The sequence below is a fragment of the Acanthochromis polyacanthus genome, chromosome 1, assembly GCF_021347895.1.
Source record: "Acanthochromis polyacanthus isolate Apoly-LR-REF ecotype Palm Island chromosome 1, KAUST_Apoly_ChrSc, whole genome shotgun sequence".
NCBI classification, from domain to species: Eukaryota; Metazoa; Chordata; class Actinopteri; family Pomacentridae; genus Acanthochromis; species Acanthochromis polyacanthus.
This window is the reverse complement of record NC_067113.1, coordinates 57191592-57216113: the sequence shown is the minus strand read 5'-3', so window position 1 is coordinate 57216113 and position 24522 is coordinate 57191592. Positions and strand designations below refer to the sequence as shown.

General features: G+C 41.3%; 1 protein-coding gene and 2 long non-coding RNA genes across 6 annotated transcripts in view; 2 read left to right on the top strand and 1 right to left on the bottom strand.

The window, feature by feature from the left end:
- The first annotated feature begins 9136 nt into the window (after window positions 1-9136).
- On the top strand, window positions 9137-10435 carry LOC127533421 (uncharacterized). Of its 2 annotated transcripts, XR_007941183.1 has the most exons (3): window positions 9137-9388; window positions 9476-9539; window positions 10089-10435. It is a non-coding gene; the product is annotated as an uncharacterized LOC127533421 (long non-coding RNA). The 2 variants fall into 2 exon arrangements; XR_007941182.1 differs by having other exon boundaries at window positions 9476-10435.
- A 6603-nt stretch (window positions 10436-17038) lies between these two features.
- On the top strand, window positions 17039-18098 carry LOC127533422 (uncharacterized). Its single transcript, XR_007941184.1, has 3 exons — window positions 17039-17169; window positions 17257-17320; window positions 17870-18098. It is a non-coding gene; the product is annotated as an uncharacterized LOC127533422 (long non-coding RNA).
- A 4347-nt stretch (window positions 18099-22445) lies between these two features.
- The window catches only part of tafa5a (TAFA chemokine like family member 5a), a 209994-nt gene continuing 207917 nt past the window's right edge, over window positions 22446-24522 (bottom strand). For all 3 annotated transcript variants that reach the window (XM_022194114.2, XM_022194113.2, XM_022194116.2), the window contains one exon: window positions 22446-23751. In XM_022194114.2, the coding sequence (XP_022049806.1) occupies window positions 23743-23751 (9 nt within the window). In that variant the 3' untranslated portion in view covers window positions 22446-23742. The remainder of the gene's footprint in view (window positions 23752-24522) is intronic.

Here is a 24522-nt window from a genome sequence, read left to right as displayed (position 1 = left end):
GACCACCACCATTGGTACAGGCCCATTTAAACGTACACAGGGACTTCAGGAGGGTTCCCCCGGGGGCGGTAAGAAGCTCAACCACTGAGCGCTCGCCCCAAGAAGTCTATTGTTAGTCTAATGAACAGACAGAATTTGATTAAAACATTTCAAACATCATTTGGCCCACGATGCGGCGCCAAGAGGCTCCCCCGCCGAGCACACTTAACTCCCCGATGATCTGAGGTGGGAGGCCTCTTACCCTCGCTCAAAGGTGAGCCCACAAATCACTGTAATGCATTCAGCGGGGGTCTTCCTCGCCCGTCTCTCGTTTCCCCCCGCTCTCCTTCTTGCCGCTCGCGCCGCTCGTCGTTAAAAATTCATTAGACACTGTTTGTATCGCCTCCTCAAGGATGTCACCCTTGATGGCCGACTGTGTTGGGGAGAGGCGTCTTCGTCGGGCCGGAGGGGATTGATGGAGCTCCTGGTGTGTGCCGAGGTGCTCGCCGTGGCTTTGATGTATGCGTCGGATCTCAGTGTTACAGACATGATCGGAGTTAAAATGAGAACGCAGAAGTGGTTTAAGCGCCTGTCTGCGGACTGTGACCCCTGTGGGTTTAACTGCTGTTAGAGCTCCTACACCCAGAGTGCACTTGTGGCATGTTTGAATGGTTTTTGAATTACATACGTGCCGCTCTTGAGACGTGTTCTTAACATACACTCATGATGGATAACTGACAAGTCTCCAGTGATGACAGTAAAAGAGGAAGGTTTCTAAACGTTAGGAATTTATTATTTTTACCAGTAGTCATACAGTAGTACTGGCTTATTCCTACATGTTCAACCACGTCTCCCCTGCTTTCTCATTGTGAAAATAAGAGCTTTCAATGCCTGGATTCAAATGACACTGAGCTTATTACCATATTTATGAACTTGGGTTCATATGACATAATTATAGATCACAATCTTTTGTGATTTGACATAAATAATATGATCATAATAGACCATTTTCAGTGCGTCAGTCTTCCAGAGCAAACTGGTTATACAGTACTGTCTGCTCCCAAGGCCAACAAATATTTTAAATTTCAATGTGAGCAACTTCACCAAAGCAATGATTTTGTTATTATTTCTGAAATCAATATTCTAATATCAGTGTTGGGCAAGCTACTTGGAAACTGTAATGAGCTAAGCTACCAGCTACTCTGTGTTAAATCAAGCTTCACTACACTGAAGCTATGACCCACAGAAATGTAGCAAGCTAAGCTACAGCAATACGGCCAAAGTAGCTTAATACATTCAAGTTACTTTTTTTTCTTACCAAAAAATTTCAGGGACTAATGAAGTCAGTCAAACGGAGACAAGAAAATGCTGACTTGTTTATTATTAAACCATCATTTTTGTTCTCAGTGCTCCAAACTTAGTAAATTGATACACTGAGGAACATGTGGAGCTATATTTAAAATGAATCAACCTTTTTACATTAGAAATCATTGTTTTGATTTTCTTTTTAGTTTGTATTGCAGACATAATGTATCTGATAATTAAGTTGCAGTAGCTTATATTAACACACCACTTACATTGGAGGGTATAATAGGTTACATTTTATATCATTTCCATATAAAGTAAGCAATATTATAGTAAGACAATATTATACATAATTTGGGTATTCACGTTGGGTATTAAATCAAGTTTTATTTCTTAAGTCTAATATCTATGTAAAATCATTCAATGCTTTCCCAAAGTGCTGTATCCACTACTACTTAACTCAATTTTGGTCTTGAGTGTAAGATTAAGATATTTAATCATTTATGCCGTCACTTTTGTTTCCCTTTCTGTTATTTTTTTCAGCCATTTGCTCATTAGTGTTAACAGTAATACTGAAGAAGACAGATTTTGGTTTTACTGTTACCTCGTTTTCTCCCATACCTCTTCCCTCCTATATGTATCAAGTTTATTTAATCCCCCAATTTATACATATTCACACACTGCCACCACAACCTTACGCTTAATTTAATTAATTTACTGCCACGCGAATTTTAGATGTTGAAAAGTAGCTCGTTTGTGTGTGCATCTTATACTGCGGTTGACATGTGGTGGTTAGCTAACTGCTGCTGGTTGTGCATATTCGGTAGTCACCTGTATATGGGTTCTCTGATTTGTATTTGACGTCTTTGAAGTTGACAGAAACTTCGCCTTGGGCTGGCACAGTAGGCATCTGAAAACAACTTTTCTCCGTTTTTTCACAAAAACTGATAACTATTTAGGTAGGGCCACGGTGACTCTGACTCCTTCTCTGCCATCTCTCAGTGAACTGAAGCGAGCGTCTGTGTGTGTGGATCCAGTGAAGTCGCAGGAAGGGATTGTTGAATGACGACATCAACAGTTCCTCCGCTTCTATTGGTCGACACAGACATGTCGGCGTTTGGAGAGGATGTCACTGTCTGATCCTTAAAAGTGTGAGATGAGACTGCAGCAGAGCAGAAAGCTCCGCTTCAAGCAGTTCAACATTCATCATTTTAAAATGTAGCTTTTTGCGTTCGCTACCACGCTACATGACCAAAAGATTAGCTAAGCTGTTGAAACGTTTTTTGATTTTGTAAACAACGACGCTACCACGTCGTTACAGAAAAATGTAGCTAAACTACTAACGACGCAATTTGTAGTGACGTTACTGCCCAACACTGTCTAATATTGACAAAAACTCGTTTTTATGCTTTTTAAGGATTTACGCTGAAAAGAATTTCATTCAATTTAACAAAGACATTGAGATTGAATTTCCATTTATTTTTTTAAGCTGAAGTGATGATAAACTTGAATATGTGATCTTTTTTTTTACAACGAGGGATCATCCATTTATTCAGAAGATCAAGTGGCCTGATTATAGTGTAGTGTCACAGAATTATAGTGTTCACAACTTTACACAAGCCACTATTTACGTTATTTCCTGAGTCAGTACTCTAATATCGACAAAAAAATCATGTTTTTTGAACACTTTGTAGCCTAAAAATGGAGCACAATCTCAAATTTTAGGCTACAGTGGATGATACATTTTAATACATGATCATTTTTGCAGCTGGTGGCCATCTCTCTATCTGGAGGAAGATCAATTGTCATGACGTCATCTTGTTATTGCTCCAATCACTATTTTAATTATGACTAAAAGTTGCTTAAAAGTTGAGACTGAATTCAATTTAAGAATGACATTGAGATTGAATTTCAATCTAAATTTGAAGCTAGCATGCTTGATAATTTTGAAAATGTGACTATTTGTATAACTAGTGGTCATCTCTATTTATGATCGAAAGCTCCGGAACAGCTACTGGTTTGCTTTTCTGGTTTCACAGATCAAAAAAAATGCACTTTCACTCCCCAAATAATCAAATTACAGCACGCATGAGACTGGCCTTTGCTGCTATTCCACTTACTTTTTTGCTCATTATATAATAAAAATGCAGTTTCATGGTTCTTCAATCCTGTCTTACTACGAAACTATTCTGTTCCCACGTACAAAGAGGCGCTAATTCAAGTTGACGTTTGATTGATGTGAAAAATTGTCCCATCTGAGATGCTCATGCTATTATTCATCAGCGCACACTGAGAGTCTCTTAACACTAATGCTATAATAAACAGAAATGATTTTCCCTCTAAATTCAGCCGCTGAATCACATTTTTCGTGCTTGGTCACTTGTGCAGAAGACAATTCCCCTCATCCTGTGAATATGCATTTAGGGCAGTGTAATTTGAAGAGGGACATGCATGATAGTAGCTCACATTTTGGTGATTAGTAGCAGTTACTAGTGCAAGCCTCACTTTTTATTTTGAGAAGCTGAATTTGCTTGCTTTATAATTTCCTCCCTCCTGTTTTCTTTTATTGCTGCCCCCCAGCAGATAATTTATTCAAGGCTCAGCGTTTAGGAGGCCTAATCCTCTCTGCTGATGCTTTTAGGAGCGCACACTGTACCGTAATTGTATAAAAGAGTAAAAGTGGGGTTTCAGGCACTCTGATAATCACCTACTCTTTTGCCAAGAGCACACCAAAGGTAGTGTGGAAAATGGAGTGGGAGGAAGGAAAAAAAAAAGGAGTGGAGAAGCCAAAAAACCTTGACACAGGAGAATCAGCTGTCTATTGGACCGGTGAGCCGGGTCAGGCTGATAGGAGCTTGGCCGGCACGGTCGGTGCACTCGGGCTCGGTCCTGTCCTGCAGCTCCGGTGCAGGTCCCCGGCCATAATGGAATCTGACAGGATGTAAATGAGTTTTTAAAAGAGCTGGTGAAAGCTGGTCATTTTTCTCATTTAGTGGTCCAGTGTGTTGGCTGAGTCCCCAGCTGTCACCCTGCATCCCTGCAGCCTCTCCGTGGATACGAGGACCGCTCAGCGTACAGTAGCAGACCTTGATTACTAACGCCGTACAGGGTGGACGATACTTTTCAGACTTTATGTCTGTTTAGTCACTCATTTATTGCACAGTTTCTTTTATCTCAGTAGGAAATTGTACACAGCAGCAGATTCCAACTTTTTTTCATATGTTGTTATTAAATCAAATATTCCTTCAACACTAGTCAAATACTATGGACAACTAATATAAATAGATTTTTAAATTAAATAAGTTATTAATATTATTATTATTATTGAGCTTTTAATACAACTAATATAATTTATTATTTGTATAATTATAATTACTGATATAGTATAATTTATAAAACTGTTATTCACATAAAGACTATAAAAAGTTTTTGATAAATGCAACCATTTATTTATTCATTTTGAAACTAGTTTTAACAGTTTAGCTTTTTTCTTTTTAATCACTCACTTAGTCAAATACTATGGTTTACAAATAAAATAGTTTATTAAATTTAATATATAATTAATATTAGTAGTAGTAGCAGTGTATTGAACTATTAATACATATAACTAATATTTTCAATAATTCGATTTTTTTAATATATGCAACCATTTATTTATTCATTTTAAAACTAGTTTTAGCAGTGTATATTTTAATTGTTTATTTTCTTTAGTCAGTTATAGGAGCTGTTTATTCATGAAAGAACTTGGATTTTTCAGCAGTTTTGGTAATTATAGCTGAATAAAAGAAAAATTTGGTTAAGGCAGTTAGCTAAACTTAGCTAACCGCCTATTTTAGGTAAAGTATCCATTACATTTAGATAGCTGTATAAACAGTTAACCCATTACTGTCACAAAATTTTGGCTGCTTAGCGTTAGCTAACCATTTCAAACTGTTTTCTACTTTAGCTATTTCATCTGCTTAGCAAAGTTTGTCAGTTACATTCAAAAGTGCAGCTTGATTTTTAACATGAACATGAATATATTTAATGTAGCAGCAAACAGTTTTCTTTTATGTAAATGTATTGTGTCGTAATGCCACCCATATGTCCACGTTAGTGCATGTGAATCCCTCCCATTGAAACTGTTGGCCCTCCCCACACTTTAGAACAGACTTCCCACACTGCTTTAGAAGAGCGAAGTACAGTTCAATGTTCAGTGTTAATGTTAGTTAGCCGTTCAGCTGTCTATTACTGTAATTTTTCAATCATATCTATTACTTACAATCATCTATTTCAGCCGTTCATTTTTACCTTTTCTGCTTGTTTTCAATACGTGGTGTGAATGTGTTGCAACTGATGACTGTAATTTTGTGTTTGGTTGTTTATTTTCCTCCTGAACACAAATATGAAGATGTTTTTAATGAAATGATATTTCATGTTTAGTGTGCCCTCCATGTCGCGTCCCCCTAGCGACTGCATAAGATCCCCCTCAGTACCACTGGTTGGCATAGAGGAGTTTGTTATGAGGCTTCAAAGATTTGCTCATGTCCTATTTAGACAAAAATAAACATTAGCTCAAGATGATTACAGGTGTCTGCATTTTAATGAGGCTTTATATTCGCAAATAACCTCCATATAACACGCTATTAGGATTACGCTCCAGCCGTTAATTGTGTAACAATAAAACTATCAAAAGCAAATCCACGGCTCCTATACGGTCTGAACGGCTATACATGGTGCAGTCACCCCATCCAGATACTCTCTGTCCTCCTCAGCAGCACCACTGCAGCATTAATGAGCAGCAATAATGACTAAAGGCAGTTAGTTAGAGTTAAATGGAGCTTGAACACCCAGCTGACAATGAACCATTCACCACAGAGAGGTTGATCAGGGGGAGTAAAGGCGAAGCTCAGGCCCCAAGCTCCGGAGCTAAACCTCAGACTTCACATGTCAAACTCAACGCTGCAGCGAGGCGGTCAATGCAGCAGGAGAGAGGACAGCTACTACATACGCTAATTAAGGTTCTGATGCCGAATGTGTCAGGCTTGGTTTTAAGTGCAACACTTAGTAAGTTACCTCATCAATTTTGTGTAATTATTTCTTGATTGGTGCAAAGTTTTAGTGGAAACAGCCTCATTTCTTTCTTGCACTGATTTGGAAACATTCTTTAGAGATTTTGCTCCGTGCAGCTTGGATTGCATCAGATAATCTGCAGATTTGTCAGCTACACATTCATACTGCTTCACCTCCACTTCCACCAGCTACCCACTAGCGCTCCCTTCTCTGCTACATGGAGCCGAGCAGATGGCGTACAGTGTGTTTAGCAGAGCCGACAACAGCTGCTTACTGTGGAACCGATGAAACTGAACAGAAAAAATAAAAAAGAGGTAATTGTAAAACCAAATCAATAACCTAAAACAGAGTAAAAGGCTTCAAAGAGAGGAAGGAAACTAAAAAGCTGTGTGACAGTTCTCTATAGGGTTGACCCCTGTCACATCAGTCATAGTTGTGTTCCATCAGTAATAAAAATATTGATTGAACTGACTTTAAAGCATAAACTGTTCCTGCTCATTAGCATTAATTCTTGATAAATGAAGTAATAAATGAAGGTCGAACTTCAATAAACTTCCCATTAAGGGAAGAAATCAAGAACTTATAAATGAAATCCTGCCTTGAAAGCACATGACTCTGGGTTAACCATTTGTTCTGAGTTCATATTTTGTATTATTAGCCACGCTGACAAAACCCAAACTGTTGAAAATATTGGCTGGGGAAGGCATCCTTGTGAGGTAAAAAACTGTAAAAACAGAAACTAAATAACAACAGATCTTCAACTTTCTGATGATCCTGGAACTACTAATTTTTTACCCAGATCTAAGCTTAAAATTGCGATATTTCAGCAAAATTTTGCCGCAGGTAAATCATTTGTAAAATCAGCAAGTAAAAAACACTAAATATAGATTATATTGCATAATATTTGGAGGTAATATAGGTAATATTTGAGGTAATATTTAGTATTGTTGGCCACTCTGAGAAAAGCTAAACTGCTAATCTATGACATGCTGTTCTCTTAGAAATCTAAGCTTAAAATTTGGATATTTCAACAAAATTTTGCCAAAGATAAATCTTTTGTTCCAACCAGATTTTGTACAAAAAACCCCGCAAAAATATGTCGATTAGTACCGGCTGTGTATTTTGTCATAAAACATCTATACTCCATCAACAAACAATCTATGAAATTTGTTCCCTGAGTAATAAAACATTGATTGTCGCAGCTTTAAAGCATGAACTATTACTGCTAATTAGTATCACTTATTGATTCATAAAGCAAGGTTTAAAACCTCCATAAACTGGCAATTGCAGTTAAATAAAATGATAAATGAAATCCTGCCTTGTCACTCGTTGAGGTAATGTTTTGTCTCTCATTGCCCTAACCTTGACAGATTATTGGCCGCGCTGAGAAAACCCAAACCGTTTTATAGGTTGAAGATATTGGCAGGGGAAGACATCCTTGTGAGGTAAGCAGCTGTGCTGGCCATATTGTGTATCGATCCGCCTTGTGCTGCGATGGCTGCACTTAATTAGATTTATATTGTAAACAAAGACTCACAGTATGAAATTTGAATTAGCAGGTAAATGTTATCCATCAAAGCAAATAATAATATTTTGTGCAGCCTGATGCACTATTGGTATTTCGGGAGATTTATCCAGGCTGTAAACGGAGGGAGAATCTTTTACCCTCAGGGTTTACTGCAGGCTGTGGAGCAGCATGCAGCCTCGCACACTCCTTCCCTCCTCGTCTCTGCAGGCGTTGCGCAGTGAAAGGCTTGACAAATAAATGGATACATGCAGGAATTCAAACACTTTCCCATGAAACCCCAAGAAAAGAGCATTGAAGCTTCAAAAAAAAGCCAAGCTACCTAAGGCACCGATCTACTCAGTCTAGATTATTTGCCCCAACCTGACTCATGTATTCATACTCTGCAGGGCTCCTTTGTGGATGTACCTGCTTATAGTCGTTGCTCCAGGAAACCCCACATTGTCCTGCCCTAATCGAATTAGAACGTGTAGCGGCATGACTCTAAACGCCGTCAGAAAAACCTTTAGGATGTAGTGCAGATTATTGGAATTCAGTCTCATGTAATTAAACATTCCTCCCCCACACAGTAGCCGGTGGAGAAATTACAGCAACAACAACAACAAAAACAAAACTCATTTCCGGGTGGTGATTTTCCTCACGTAAACAGGATGATCCAGCCAGTAGAAGTCAAGTATGGGGGAGCACGGCAGTTCAAAGCTGGATTTAACCGGAGAAGCTGGGGTTAAGACCTTTGCTTCTCTGTGTTTACTTTGGAATCAAAAGACTTTGTCTCCTGCGTGAAATCTGAGCAGATTCAGAAGGATTTCTGCCTCTTGTTTGGGGGAGGTTCACACATATTCCCAGCGGTGTGATGCAGGATGCAACAGATACTTGGAACAAATACCTGCATATACCTGGAAGTGCCTATAGTCCTGATTTTTTGTTTCCCCCAGTGTGCAGCTCACATCTAAAGAGCTGCTGATGTGTATATCTGCTCCAGCGTTGCTCCATAATAGAGATATTGTGCACAACATGGTTTGGCTCTCAGGTCACAGAGAGGGAACAGGCAACTTTAGAGGAGCTTGACAACACTGTGGAAGACTGTGTGTCAGTGTGCATTGTGCTCTGAAATTATTTTTTTCCGTCGCAGCTGCTGGAAATGTGTGCTGTCAGGAGCTGTGCCGGGGTTATACTTAAACCCACGCAGAGTCTGTAATGGACTTAAAATGATGAAGTGTTTTTTGGATTTGTTTTAACTTGAACTTTTTCACCTTTAAGATATACGTTTAGATGCATGTGTAACCCAGGTCACTTGAACGCCCCATAATTCCTCCCCACACCTGAACTGTGTGGCACTAATCACAGCTCCGGGCCTCCTGCACTGTGATTGGCTCAGACCCTGACTAGCCAAAAAAACAAGATGGCTGCGCCCACTGCCAGTCCTGCACTCCGGCTGTGACTGTGTTCGCTTCTGTTACTCACTTTCAAATCATCATTGCTCTCTCAAATATTGGACATTTGTGCCAAACCCTCCATAACTCTACGGTAAGGTGCTTGAAAATTGTATAGTCGTGTCGCTAACACTTAAGCCGCGGCACTCATGTCTGGCACGTCTTGTTTTCATGCTAATAGAGAACCGGCAGCACCCCGGCTTCAAACTCCTCCATCCTCCGCTACACACCTCTCAGAATCAATGGTGAGTCAAACTAATATGTACTGACATAGGTCCTATGTTCAATATTACGTATTATTCATTAGATCCCGTGATTTTATGTGTTTTTGCCACTTCCGGGTTGTCGCCGGACTATTTTCGTCTGCTTTCTTGTCTGTGTTTGGGCTCCTGATTTCTCGTCAGATGCCCAAACATGGCTGAAATGACTCTTGTGTTTAGGGTACAACTAGTACTATGTCATATATTTGCTGTTTGCCGATACCTCTGTTTGTTTTGTAATTAATTGTTGATAAAGCCATGCTAATAGCAATGCTAAGCTAGCGGTCCATGAACAGTAATGGGGTTAGGCTATTAGTACTAGTAATGACCTTTACACTGAACCTATTGTTTTATTTAAATGTTGCGCAACTGTAAATGTTTATTCATTCATTTGATTGATTGGAAAAAATGTGAATGATGTGTTAATCTACTGATGAAATAAGAAATGGGATGGAATAAGAATTTAATCTGTTAACAGAAGACAATGTTAGTAACGGAGAAACTTATTGGTTTTCTCCTATGACCTCTTTCCAGGTCAGGTTTTTTTCCCCCGTCCCACATCACGTCCACTGAATGGGACCAGATTCCTCTACTGAGGTGGCGAGCTGAAGCCTGGTAGAATCAAATATTTTTTTTTTATTTACCCACTTCTCCGGATTGTGGATTATTATAAACTGAACCGTGAGCTCAAGTCAAGGATCGTGATAAAGCAGATTGTGCGCTCAAACCAAACTTAAAAAAGAAGTGTCATCTTATACTTGATGCAAGGTTTTTTTTCTTTTTTTTTCCTTTGTTTGTTGTCCTCTGTTGAATGATTTGTCTCTGAGATATTGTTCATTTTATTTTCAATTATTCTTACAATATAATTCACTTAAACTTAATTTCTGTCTCCTCTGGTCTTCATTCACCTCCAAGCTCCTACATGAACCCGGTTTCCTTTGTTGTCAGATCCATCCCATTGCATACTACTAGTCCTAACGTTTATTTATTTCTTGACCCTTTTACTGCCCCAGTGATAAGCGTTACATGTGGCGAGCTAGCCAGGAGCTTGTTGTGTGAATGAAAAATTGAAGCAGATCCTTGAAATTGTGTGGAAATTGAGTCCGGTCCAACCATGGAATTTTTCGAAAAATCCGGGATTAATGTTGCGCATAGTGTTATTCTTTCTGGTGTAACCCACACTGATAAAGATAATGAGATATTTGATATTCTGAAAGAATATGGTAAATTCAAAAAAGTAATTGTTGATGATGAAAATAGCCCATACTTTAAAAACCTGATCATTGAATATAAATCAGCGTCTGCTCTTGCAGAACTCTCAAAACATATTCCTTACACACATGTATCAGAGAGTGACCTTGAAACCATTTTCCGTGTGACCTTACCTGAACGTAAAGAATTTAAAAGCACAGTCACAGTCGGAGCTGAGGCTCTTCCCCCTAACTATATTGATGAATTCAAGAACATTGCAAGACGAAGCGGACAAGACTTTGGAGTGGTGTTACAAAATATGTTGTCACAAATAAATGACCATCTTGCATCAATGCAGCCATCTAGTGGTCAAGATGGAAACCCTACAGAGCAGAGTGTGACCCCTGCACCCTCCCTGCCTGGCCAGCAGGGCGTAGCAGGTGGAGCAACAACCCAAGGACAGTCACAAAGCACACTCACCGACCACCAGAGGCCGCTGCCCCCACCTCCAAGGTTGTCACTATCCCACACTGATTTAACACCACCTGACATACAAAGAGTCATTGTGGAACACATTGTAAGAAATGATGAACTTACCTCACACTCGATGCCAACCTCCCGAATCCGTCCATTCTCTGGCAAAATACCTAAACCACAAAATGAAAATGACTATGAAACGTGGCGCTCTCATATTGAACTGTTGTTGTCTGACGTGAACTCTCCTCCAGTCCAGGTCACAAGAAAAATAATAGAAAGTCTGGTGTCTCCTGCTGCTGATATGGTGAAGGGTCTGAAGCTGGACACAATGCCATCTGTGTTTTTACAAGTGTTGGATTCTGCTTACTCCACAGTTCAGGATGGTGAAGAATTGTTTGCCCAGTTTCTAAATACACTCCAGGACCCAGGTGAAAAGTCCTCCAGCTATCTTCAGCGCTTGTTGCTTACAGTGAATGCAGTCGTGAAGAGAGGTGGCGCCACAGCAGGAGACATCGACAAACATTTGTTGAGACAATTCTGCAGAGGATGTTGGGATAACGCCATGATCACAAAACTACAACTCGAACAGAAAAGAGAGAACCCACCACCATTCGCCGAGCTGCTTCTCCTGCTCAGGACTGAGGAAGACAGACAGCTGGCTAAGGAAAGCTTGATGAAAAAACACATGGGCTCCACCAAGCAGCGTGCCGTTCTCCATGCACAAACCTGTTCCTGCAGCCATTCTGATAGCAGCACTTCCTCCATCGACGAACTGAAAGAGCAAGTTAAGAAGCTGCAGCAGCAAATGACAGCACTTCTGGCACAGACCACCCGCACCCCTGCAAAGCCAACAAACCGCAGCAGTTCCACGACACCACAACCTGGCAGAGCACCGAACCAAAAACCCAGAGCTGGGTTCTGTTTTAGATGCGGAGACGAAGGCCACATAGCAACGTCCTGCAGCCAACCAGCAAACCCCGCCCTGGTGCAACAAAAACGAACACGCCTCCAGCAACGACAGGTCCAGTGGGCTGTGAACAACAATAAGAACAATTTAAACTAGATCAGGCCTCTTCTACGGGACAAGCAGAGGCTGTCCAGACCCAGAGTCCCAACCACCTGCCTCCAAAGTACTTCACCACACTCCCTAAAGGACTCGTTGGCACTAAATGTACAGCCAAGATCATTATTGACGACGCACCGATCTATTGTCTGTTGGACACTGGCTCGCAAGTCACAACAGTCCCAGAGTCTTTCTACCATGCACATCTATCGGACCATCCACTCAACCCTCTTGACGACCTGCTGGAAGTTGAGGGGGCCAATGGCCAAGCCGTGCCTTACCTGGGGTACATAAACCTTGATATCACCTTTCCGCCAGACTTCCTTGGAACACCGACTGATGTCTCTACGCTGGCCCTGGTCGTGCCCGACGTCAGTACCCACCAACCGCTTATACTTGTGGGCACAAATACTTTGGACTCTGTTTATGCCCTGTCCAGTGAACAGAACCCCGACTTCCATCCAGTTCCATATGGCTATCGTGCAGTCCAGAAAGTCTTGGCACACAGACACAAAATAAACAGTGAAGAATATCACGGGCTTGTCAGGTTGAATGGTGCCACGCCACAAACCATTCCTGCTGGAGAAACGATCCTTCTTGAGGGTGTTGCGGTTGCTCACTCTCTGCAGTCGGAGAAATCTGTGATCATCGAACATCCCCGCTCATTTCACCTACCTGGCGGTCTTATTATACAGTCTTGTCTTGTTGACTTCGCCGGTTCTCATCCCGTGCTCTTGCCTGTTCCAGTAAAGAATGAATCGGACCATGATGTATATTTGCCTCCTCGATCAATGCTGGCAGAAATCAGTGCATACCATTCTGTTTCTTGTGCAGCTCAAACATCGTCCAAGCCCAGTCCATCCAACTTGTCAAGGCCGTTGTTTGAGTATAACTTCGACAATTCACCTTTGACATCCGAGTGGAAGGAAAGAATCACCGCAAGACTAAACAGTATCCCTGAGGTTTTTGCAAAACACGACATGGACTTTGGCAAAACCGGCAAAGTGAAACATCAGATTAAGCTTCTCGATCCAACACCATTCAAGCAGAGACCTCGACCCATCCACCCACAAGACCTGGATGCCGTGAGACACCACCTACAAGAGCTTTTAGACTCAGGAGTTATAAGAGAATCCGACTCCCCTTTTGCCTCGCCCATCGTAGTCGTACGCAAGAAGAACGGCACTGTCAGGCTCTGTATCGATTATCGAAAGCTTAATCTACAGACCATAAAGGATGCATACGCTTTACCCAAATTGGAAGACACGTTTACAGCCCTTACAGGATCTCAGTGGTTCTCAGTCTTGGATCTGAAGTCTGGGTATTACCAAATCGAAATGGATGAACAGGATAAATCAAAAACTGCCTTTGTATGCCCCCTTGGTTTCTGGGAATTTAATCGGATGCCCCAGGGGGTCACCAATGCGCCATCCACCTTTCAGCGCCTCATGGAGAAATGTGTCGGGGAGATGAATTTGAAAGAAGTACTTGTTTTCATAGATGACCTCATTGTTTTTGCCCCAACCTTGGAGGAGCATGAGGAGAGACTGATGAAGGTTCTGCATCGCCTCAAAGACTTTGGCTTGAAACTCTCTGTGGAAAAGTGCACTTTTTTTCAGACATCCGTGAAGTACCTGGGGCATGTTGTCTCCAAGGACGGCGTTCAAACCGATCCAGCCAAAATCGAAGCTTTGAGATCCTGGCCCATCCCAAAGACTTTAAAGGAACTTAGATCGTTTCTCGGATTCGCCGGTTATTACCGCAGATTTGTGAAGAACTATTCAGCCATTGTTAAGCCACTCCATGAACTCACATCTGGATACCCACCATCCCAAAAGAAGCTGAAATCATTGGTCCAACCAGAACAATACCTCAACCCGAAAGAGCCAATTGGAGGTCGCTGGACATCGTCATGCCAAATCGCCTTTGAAACAATAAAAGAAAAACTTACCTCTGCCCCAGTGCTTGCTTTTGCCAACTCCCAAATGCCTTATTTGTTACACACTGATGCCAGCTCCACTGGGCTAGGCGCCGTATTATATCAAGAGCAGGAAGGCCAGCAAAGAGTCATCGCCTATGCCAGTCGGGGCTTGTCCAGAAGCGAGTCAAGATACCCAGCACACAAGCTGGAGTTCTTGGCGTTGAAGTGGGCTGTCACGGAGAAGTTCAATGACTACCTCTATGGCACGGATTTCACTGTTGTCACCGACAGCAATCCGTTAACATACCTCCTTACTTCCGCTAAACTTGATGCCACAAGTTACCGTTGGTTATCTGCTCTCTCCACATTCAGTTTCAAGATCACCTACCGAGCTGGCAGGCAAAACGGGGATGCGGACGGTCTTTCCCGCAGACCTCACGGCGAACTTTTTTCAGATATGATGTCACAGAAGGAAAAGGAACGAATCATCAGATTCGCAGAAATACATCTTGAAAGCCCCAACGTTATAACTATTGATCAGCACACTGTTCAAGCCCTCTCTGATCGGCAGTTGATCTACAGCTCTCCTCACTCACCTGATTGCACTCTTGTCCACTCTCTGTCCATGTCCGCTGATAGCCTGCCGGATAGCTATACTGCTGACGAGCAGTTCGCTTTTTCCGGGGTCCATCAGTTGAGCCCATCTGACATCGCTGACAAGCAACGTGCCGACCCTGTTCTGAGACACGTCATTGCACAGTTGGAAACTGGTGTATCGCCTCCACCCACCTTGAGAGACCAACTGCCAGAATTGCCACTCCTTCTACGGGACTTAAATCGTATGGAGCTCCACAACAACGTCCTCGTCCGAAGAAGGCAACTTGGGCCTGATCTCCAACACCAACTTGTGCTACCACAGGAATATCGAGCTGACGTGCTGTCCAGCCTGCACGACGAAATGGGCCACATGGGCATCGAGCGCACCTTGGATCTTGTCCGGAATCGATTTTATTGGCCATGGATGGCCAATGACGTGCTGACCAAGGTGAGGACATGTGAACGATGCGTCAAACGTAAGGCTCTACCGGAGAAAGCTGCACCCTTGGTAAACATCCAGACATCTCACCCGCTTGAGTTGGTGTGTATGGATTTTCTTTCGCTGGAGCCTGACAAAAGCAAGACAAAAGACATACTGGTCATAACAGATCATTTTACAAAATACGCTGTCGCCATACCCACTCCGAACCTAAAAGCAAAAACCGTCGCAAAAGTACTCTGGGAAAACTTTTTCATTCATTATGGAATCCCTCAGAAACTACACAGTGACCAAGGATCTGATTTTGAATCACGGACAATCAAAGAACTCTGTACACTGGCAGGTATCCACAAAATCAGAACAACTCCGTATCACCCACGTGGCAACCCCGTGGAAAGATTCAACAGGACTCTGCTGGACATGCTCGGGACTCTCGCCGATAAAGAAAAATCACACTGGAAGGACTTCGTCAAACCTCTCGTACACGCTTATAACTGTACACGAAATGACACAACCGGATACACACCATATGAATTGATGTTTGGTCGCCAACCACGACTCCCAGTCGACCTCGTTTTTGGCCTCCCTGTTTCTCAGCCTGTCCATACTCACTCTGAATACGTCCAGAAGCTGAGGTCACATTTGGAAAAGAGCTACCAGCTTGCTTCGGAAAATGCTGAGAAATCAATGCTCAAAAACAAAACTCGCTTCGACAGAAACGTCACTGCATCTGTTCTGGAAGTAGGAGATCGTGTGCTTGTCCGAAACGTTCGACTGAGAGGGAAGCATAAAATCGCCGACAAATGGGAGCCCAACATCTATGTGGTGATAAAGAAAGCTGGACACTTACCTGTATACACCGTAAGACCCGAACATACCGAAAAACCTGTCAGAACCCTTCACCGTGATCTCCTCCTGCCATGTGGATACCTACCAGCAACGTCACAGCTCCAGCCAGCCCCTGTGAAAAGACCTGCCAAAAAGAACTTACCTGAACCTGATCCCGATGAACCACTTTCCGATGACGAATTCCTGCTTACAAACTGGTATGAGCCATGTACCTCTGAACCAGTTCGACTTGTCACTGCAGTGGACCTTCCAAGGCCACCGCCTGTCCCAGAGCCAGACCTACCTCCTGCGATTCCCAGCACTGCCACCAGTAGGGAACTTGTTGAACCTGAAACCGAACAGTCCGAACAACCTGCAATGCAACAAACAGAACCTGAGCCTCAGATGCAGCACGACCAACCTGGTCCTGAACCAGAACATGAAACTGACTCATCTGACGAAAGTGATTCAGATCCTGATTCAGCTTCAGAGCACTTTTTACCTGTTGCTGGGACGACTTCACCTACTTCTGAGACCTACTCACCTCCTGAATCCGTTCACTCACCTGTAAATTCAAACGAACCATCCGATCCTGATGTCTCGGTGTCCGAAGATGCACCACCTGCAAGGAGCTCAACTCGAGTACGACGTCCTCCAGAAAGGCTTCACTATGCTGCGTTTGGAAAGCCCTTACTTAAGAGCATGCAATCTTTTTTCGACGATCTAGGGACCATCATCTCCTTTGCCATCATGGGGAACGATGGGAGTCGTACTGGCACCCCTGGTCTGCCATCGTCTGGTTGTCCGCCCAGTACATGTACAGGGACGTCCATGAGATCAGGGGGGGACCCTGTAACCCAGGTCACTTGAACGCCCCATAATTCCTCCCCACACCTGAACTGTGTGGCACTAATCACAGCTCCGGGCCTCCTGCACTGTGATTGGCTCAGACCCTGACTAGCCAAAAAAACAAGATGGCTGCGCCCACTGCCAGTCCTGCACTCCGGCTGTGACTGTGTTCGCTTCTGTTACTCACTTTCAAATCATCATTGCTCTCTCAAATATTGGACATTTGTGCCAAACCCTCCATAACTCTACGGTAAGGTGCTTGAAAATTGTATAGTCGTGTCGCTAACACTTAAGCCGCGGCACTCATGTCTGGCACGTCTTGTTTTCATGCTAATAGAGAACCGGCAGCACCCCGGCTTCAAACTCCTCCATCCTCCGCTACACACCTCTCAGAATCAATGGTGAGTCAAACTAATATGTACTGACATAGGTCCTATGTTCAATATTACGTATTATTCATTAGATCCCGTGATTTTATGTGTTTTTGCCACTTCCGGGTTGTCGCCGGACTATTTTCGTCTGCTTTCTTGTCTGTGTTTGGGCTCCTGATTTCTCGTCAGATGCCCAAACATGGCTGAAATGACTCTTGTGTTTAGGGTACAACTAGTACTATGTCATATATTTGCTGTTTGCCGATACCTCTGTTTGTTTTGTAATTAATTGTTGATAAAGCCATGCTAATAGCAATGCTAAGCTAGCGGTCCATGAACAGTAATGGGGTTAGGCTATTAGTACTAGTAATGACCTTTACACTGAACCTATTGTTTTATTTAAATGTTGCGCAACTGTAAATGTTTATTCATTCATTTGATTGATTGGAAAAAATGTGAATGATGTGTTAATCTACTGATGAAATAAGAAATGGGATGGAATAAGAATTTAATCTGTTAACAGAAGACAATGTTAGTAACGGAGAAACTTATTGGTTTTCTCCTATGACCTCTTTCCAGGTCAGGTTTTTTTCCCCCGTCCCACATCACGTCCACTGAATGGGACCAGATTCCTCTACTGAGGTGGCGAGCTGAAGCCTGGTAGAATCAAATATTTTTTTTTTTATTTACCCACTTCTCCGGATTGTGGATTATTATAAACTGAACCGTGAGCTCAAGTCAAGGATCGTGATAAAGCAGATTGTGCGCTCAAACCAAACTTAAAAAAGAAGTGTCATCTTATACTTGATGCAAGGTTTTTTTTCTTTTTTTTTCCTTTGTTTGTTGTCCTCTGTTGAATGATTTGTCTCTGAGATATTGTTCATTTTATTTTCAATTATTCTTACAATATAATTCACTTAAACTTAATTTCTGTCTCCTCTGGTCTTCATTCACCTCCAAGCTCCTACATGAACCCGGTTTCCTTTGTTGTCAGATCCATCCCATTGCATACTACTAGTCCTAACGTTTATTTATTTCTTGACCCTTTTACTGCCCCAGTGATAAGCGTTACACATGACATTAAAGGGGAACTTCGTTTTTTTCAACCTGTTTTCATATGTCATTTCATACATGTGAGTGATGGAGAAATGAATTTTCGACATAGCTCCAGTATTTAGCCAGGCAGGCAGCTTCGCAACTCAGCTAGCAGCTCAGCTAGCAGCTCAGCTAGCGAAAAGTATGGGGCAACTTGCCCCAACGTGCTTTTTTTTCCCCACACTGACCGGCTCGGATAGTGTCAACGAGTGTCCCACAACATACTAGAGATGAGAAGTGAACGAAAACCTCCACATTACTTGGCGATTGCTAAAACCGGTGTTTTGGCGCGAGCTATCGCGCGATTTCGCAACGAGATTTGCTTTCTAGCGTCCTGAGATTTGGATACAGACCACAGCAAAGAGCGATCACATTTATCGGAGCCAAGAATTGGAAAGGCATTTGCTAAAAATACACCATTTATTCTAACCAGGTTTGGTTTAAAAAAAAAAACCAACAACAAACAAACTGAAAATTCTGAGCTCCTCTGCACAATTGTGACGTTAGTAGTCACTCGACAGTGACCAAAAGTCACATCAAAAAATCAAGAGATTGATCTGCTGACTGTGTTTTACTAGTAGATCTATAGTGTGTAGAGTCACCATTTTACCTCATATTAACACCTGTGGGCTCTTCAAATGTTGAGTCCAAAGGTGTTGGGTTTTTTTTTCTTCGATTTTTGTAAAACAAATAATCAATGAAATAAAATTTTTGTTTTTCCCTTGTCATCATATATGGCATTATTACTGTGGTATACTGCAAGAAAACACATTTGAGTTCTGTCTGCTTCTAGTCATGTCTGTGCTGTTTCCACAGAGGTACAGGACTTTATTTTGGAGTAATAAATGAGCCCACAGTGAGCAAAAATGTGATAGGTCAGGGAATTAAGTTGCATTTTGGACAATAACGGGCTTCCAGTTCTAACATGACACAGTCACACAGATGAATATTAGTATTCTTACAGTGCATTCTATTTGTTTGCATCTATTGCGTGGTCAGAATCTTATGCAGTCTTATTCATGTTTATTGCTGACCAGTGAGAACACTGCATTTCCATATTTGTTGATTTTGAAATTTTCAGATATATTTGGTTAAAATTAAGCATTAAAATCTGCCTGGACTCGAAACAGTATTGGAGATGCAGAGTTTTCACAACACCGTAATATCTTACAGATTTATTCTTTAACTGTAACACATCTAAGGACCTTGAATTACTGTACGAGCTGTAATCGACCCACGCATATCTAGAAAAAAATTGTGATACATATATTGAAATTGTATCAGCTAAAACTGCTTTTTCTAAGCGACACTGAAAACAAAGCCGTAATGAGCTCTGTGTAACTGTCAGGCCTGGCGATACAGCCATAATTAGTCCGAGTGTAGTCCTGTAAAGTCAACTCAATAGCCTTTGACTACTGTATTGGAAAACCGCATGACAGCATTCATCAGCGCGCAAAAGAGTTTAGTGGGATGCATAATTGCATGCTCCTATAGATTAATGCCTCCAGCTGCTGAGATTTTTTGTCATTATTACCACCTGTTAGTTGCGTGGAACTCGTCTCACCTGCATCAGAGCCGTTATCATTCTTTAAACACTTGATATGCGTGAGTAGTGTATTAAAAAAATCAATAGTTTGATTGGCATGTTTCCCTTCTGTCCCCTCAAAAGATGAGAATCTCTCTTTAAATTGAGTTTCCTTAGAAGTTATGTAATTAATAGATGGTGATATTTCACTTGTACGGTATTTGTTAAGTTGCACTTAACCCAAAGTGATTGAGATCTCTAGAACTCAGGTAAACAGTGGTAAACCAAAGCTGAATATTACAGTTGAAAATTCTATTTTTCTCATTAGAGTTGCATTTTATTGTACATTTGTTGACATTATGAGAATGATTTGAAGTATTTTAGCTCAAAGGTGTAACTCGTATTACTAGTTCAGTAACAAAAAAGTAAAATATCAGGACAATAATATAACTTTTAACAGTACATACTGCATACTGTTACCCCTGCAGCGGTATACGTTGTCAACTTACACATCCACCTATCCATCTCAGTCTAGTAAACATGATTTATTTAGAGATTTTCTTTAAATTTGGCACTTAAATTTGATTTAGATTTTGGTTGTCAAAGCTGACTGTAACTACAGGTTTGTGGTTAAAACTCAATTAAACCAATTAAACTACTGTCTAATGATGTTTTAGACATAAAATTCAAAGGTCATATTCACTGAAATGTCATCATGTTCTTCAGAAAGTACTTTTCTGACCAGAACTCAGCAACAGAAGAGGGGATGGTGACCATATTTCATATTTGGTGGCCAAACACTAAATTCCTTCAAAGTTTTAACTATATTTATTATATGAGTCTGGACAGATATGGATGTGAAATTCAAATTTACTGGTTGATGAAGGCGAATAACCTCATGGCTACAATTCTAGTTGACATTTTCTTCACTTGAAAAATTGAAGATGATTGGATTTTGGTCGTCAAAGGTTACTGTCATTCCATTTTTGTGATCAAAACTCAAAAATTCCTTTGTTATATTACCAAACTCCAATGAAATCACTGTCTAATTGGAGCATTGTGATGTTGTATACCAAAAATTCAAGGTCATATTCACTGAAATGTTAGAATGTTCTGCAAATAGCATTTTTCTGGCTATAACTCGGCAACAGAAAGGTAGATGCTGACCATATTTCACATTTAGTGGCCAAATATTGAAGTCCTTCAATGTCCTAAGTATAAACTGCAAGTTTCCGTGTTGAAAAAGACGAACAACCTCATGGCCATGAGAATTCTAGTTGACATGTTCTTCACTTTAAAACCAGTGTCAGGTTGTTGTTGAAACTCTTGTCTTACAATGTTCCCCTCTCCCACACAGCTCAGTTGATTGTTGAGCTTACAGCTACATGTTGTCGTGTTGGTCGTATCATTATGTTATGTAACATTCCCATCATGTTATAGGAAGTACCTATTACTGCATAAGTGGCCGTTAGTTGCTGTGTTTCTGTGGTAGTTATTTGCAACCGACTGTTGTGAACTTGAACAGTTCATGTGCACTGCAATTAGAGCATTTTACAGCCTGTACATGTGTTGCTAACCTCCATGCTAAAGGCAGATAAATGTGATATTCCTTGTTTCGAGTTGACCTTCTTTCGAAAGCAGACTTGTGTACATTTCTTGTCAGTTTTTTTGTTCTCAAATAATCCCTTCCTCCCTTTAAATGACTTAGATCTAACTCTACACCTTTGTATTCTTTAAAATATGTGTGGTACAGAAAGCCTAAACCCAAAAGTCGACTGAATTGGTTCCATAAGTTTGCCGCATATGAAACTTTGTGTCTCTGAATCCACGTCTTTGTCGTCAGTATGCTTCAGTTTCAAGGTGGAAACGCTCAGCCGTGGCGCTCGCTGCTTATTCTGCTCATTATAATGTCTTTTATCATGTAAAAAAAACACACCATATGGACATGTTAACAATGTGGTTTTCACTGAAGGGGGTCTTTAAGAAATGCAAACATTTTTTTCTAGAATGTATGCAAAAATAAAATGAGTCCTTTTTCCAGCACCCCCCACCTTCATAGTTATGCACCAAGCACCTTCCTCCTGTTAGTCAGTGGTGTAGCTCAGGAATAACCTTGACTGAGTGCATCTCAGTACTGGTGACTGAGGTTGCTTTGATGCTTTTTTATATTTTCCCACCGAGCTTCATAAGTTATCACCCCAGAAAGGACAGGATCATAAACCCAAAAAGAATACTCTCTCTTTTTTGGTGCCAGAACATTCATTAAGACCAGAGTAAGATCAATTGATTTTCCCTTTGATGACCTTGAACACCAAGACCATCTGCATTTGCAGGGGATGTTTCTTTTCATGTATTTAATTTATTCTTAAAATATTTCATGATAAAAAATGTATGTAAATGACTCTAATACTTGCAATGCTTCCTCTGCTTTTCACTCTTTCTCTCCTCGTCGTATTCCTCATCAACCGGGCGGAGAGAGGCTGGATTTGTGCGAACAAACACAAGCACAAAAATAAATTAAGAGATCAAAACCCATAGAGAGGAAATGAGTCAGTATTCCACACCGTGTACAATACAATATCATAGCAAATTAGCAGATTTCAATGGCTTCCACTGACTACCATAGATTTACAATGTTCAGTTGGCTGCAGATCAGTCCTCGATAAATTGTGTCACTTTCCTTTTTTTTTTTCCATCAATGGTTCTGATAGACAGTGACTTGTAGATGACCATGAAAAGAAAGCGGCTACTGAGGTGTGAACAGAAAAACCTGGGACTACGAGCCAGCAGTAATGAGAACAACAGCATTTGTTCACATCCTACTAAACTGCCATTGTGACCACATTTTAAGTCCAATAAGCTTCTCTACAAAGGTACAACATATAAAACTGTTAAATATATAACTTTTTAGGGCCTTTCAAAATACATTTAATGACATTTCTTTACTCTTTCTCGTCTCAACAGCATTTATACTCTCTGTAGATATTTATCATCTCTTTGATATGATTCCTTTTTCCAACCCGACAATCCTTCCTGCAAGATGTCCCAACCGTAGCTACTGAAAAATGCAAATCAGATTTTTTTGATACACAGTTATACGTATGTAGTACCTATATCTTCCAGTTCCAAAATACAGTGGTGGGCTTAGTCTGAGAGAAAAAAAAAGTCTGGAAAGTTTTTCAAAAGTACTCCTTTGATCGTATGCCACCGGGTCCCAAAGGTTCGGTTTGTGTCTCCATGTGGGCAGTCGTCTGTCGGTGGCGACACAAGAATCATGTCCGCTAAGTGTCTTTTGTGTCTTTACCAGATGGTCCTCTCCATCGCAATGATCATATTTGTTGTTTTTGCTCTTTGGTCTATAAAAATATGGGAGGTTTACTCCAGCAGAAGGCCTATTCACAGCAGAGAGCGCTCAGTTTTTTTTGACGGCCTCGCGAGATGGTCCGAGAAGCAACAGGGTTTGGTCTGTAAATGATCCCGTCTATCCTCTGCAGCTCCTGCACTAGAGTCTGGGAGAAGAGACGTGGGGAATCCCTTATTTAATTTGCGGTTAGCAGCTCCAAACAGTGGACTTCCAATGAGGCAAAAAGAACCACTCGTGGGATTTTAAGGTGTCCAATTCCTCCGTGGCGCGAGCAGGTGCTGCTAATTTCACAGAGCAGGCAGATACAGTGGAGAGGAGGTGGACACAACATGTTGACCCAACGACAGATAGCAGGAGGGAGCCGGTCACAGGAAATAGGAAGTGTTTTATAGCCAGTTTATCCAGTGTACAGGGGAGAGCAACACTCCCTCAAACAGTCACTCCCTGGTTTTCCCATCTCTGGCTGTGTTATGAGACCTGTGAATGAACAAGAACAAAGCAAACATGAGATAACCGCTTTAGCATGCAGCCGCCGTCACTCTCAGCTCCTGAGAGAACTTTCTGAAAGTGTGTTTGAGCAAAAAGAATCACTTTAATGACTGAACTTATTTGCATTTTCTTTATTCAGCCTGTATAATAACACTTTGCGTTTTGAAAAACACTGTATAAATGAAAATATTACAGCAGTTTTTGCCATTTAACAATTCAGATATGTGGTATTGACTTTTTCATTGCTGTTTACACGTGGCTGCTCCTTCTAATAAGTATTACTTTCTCTCCTTTTAAAGTTTGAAATGTGTCTATTTGCTTTCTGGCTGAGATTTAGATGAGAAGATTGACACCACTCTTATGTATTTACTTTAATTCAACTTTGCAAAAATAGTGACGGCAGAACAAAATGATGAGCCTTGCTCTGTCAAACGATTATAAAACACTTAGCAGCACCTCAAAAGCTCATTGTTTACCAATAATGGTAAACAATGACAGATTGCTAATTGGGAGTTATGCTAAGCTAAACCTGAAAGTGGCATCAATCTTCTTATCTGCAAGCAACTAACATATATTCCTTTTCCCTAAAAAATAAATTTAAGTTGAAGGTTCACTGTTTCTTCTTTGCAGATGTTGCTCGACATGTTTAGAAACCCAGAGAGCATCAAGTGTTGCAGGAGCACATGGAGCAGAGTGTCGCTGCACAGACGGACTGCTTCGATGGGTATCGTGACCAAATTGCAGTCAAGTATGCTTTTC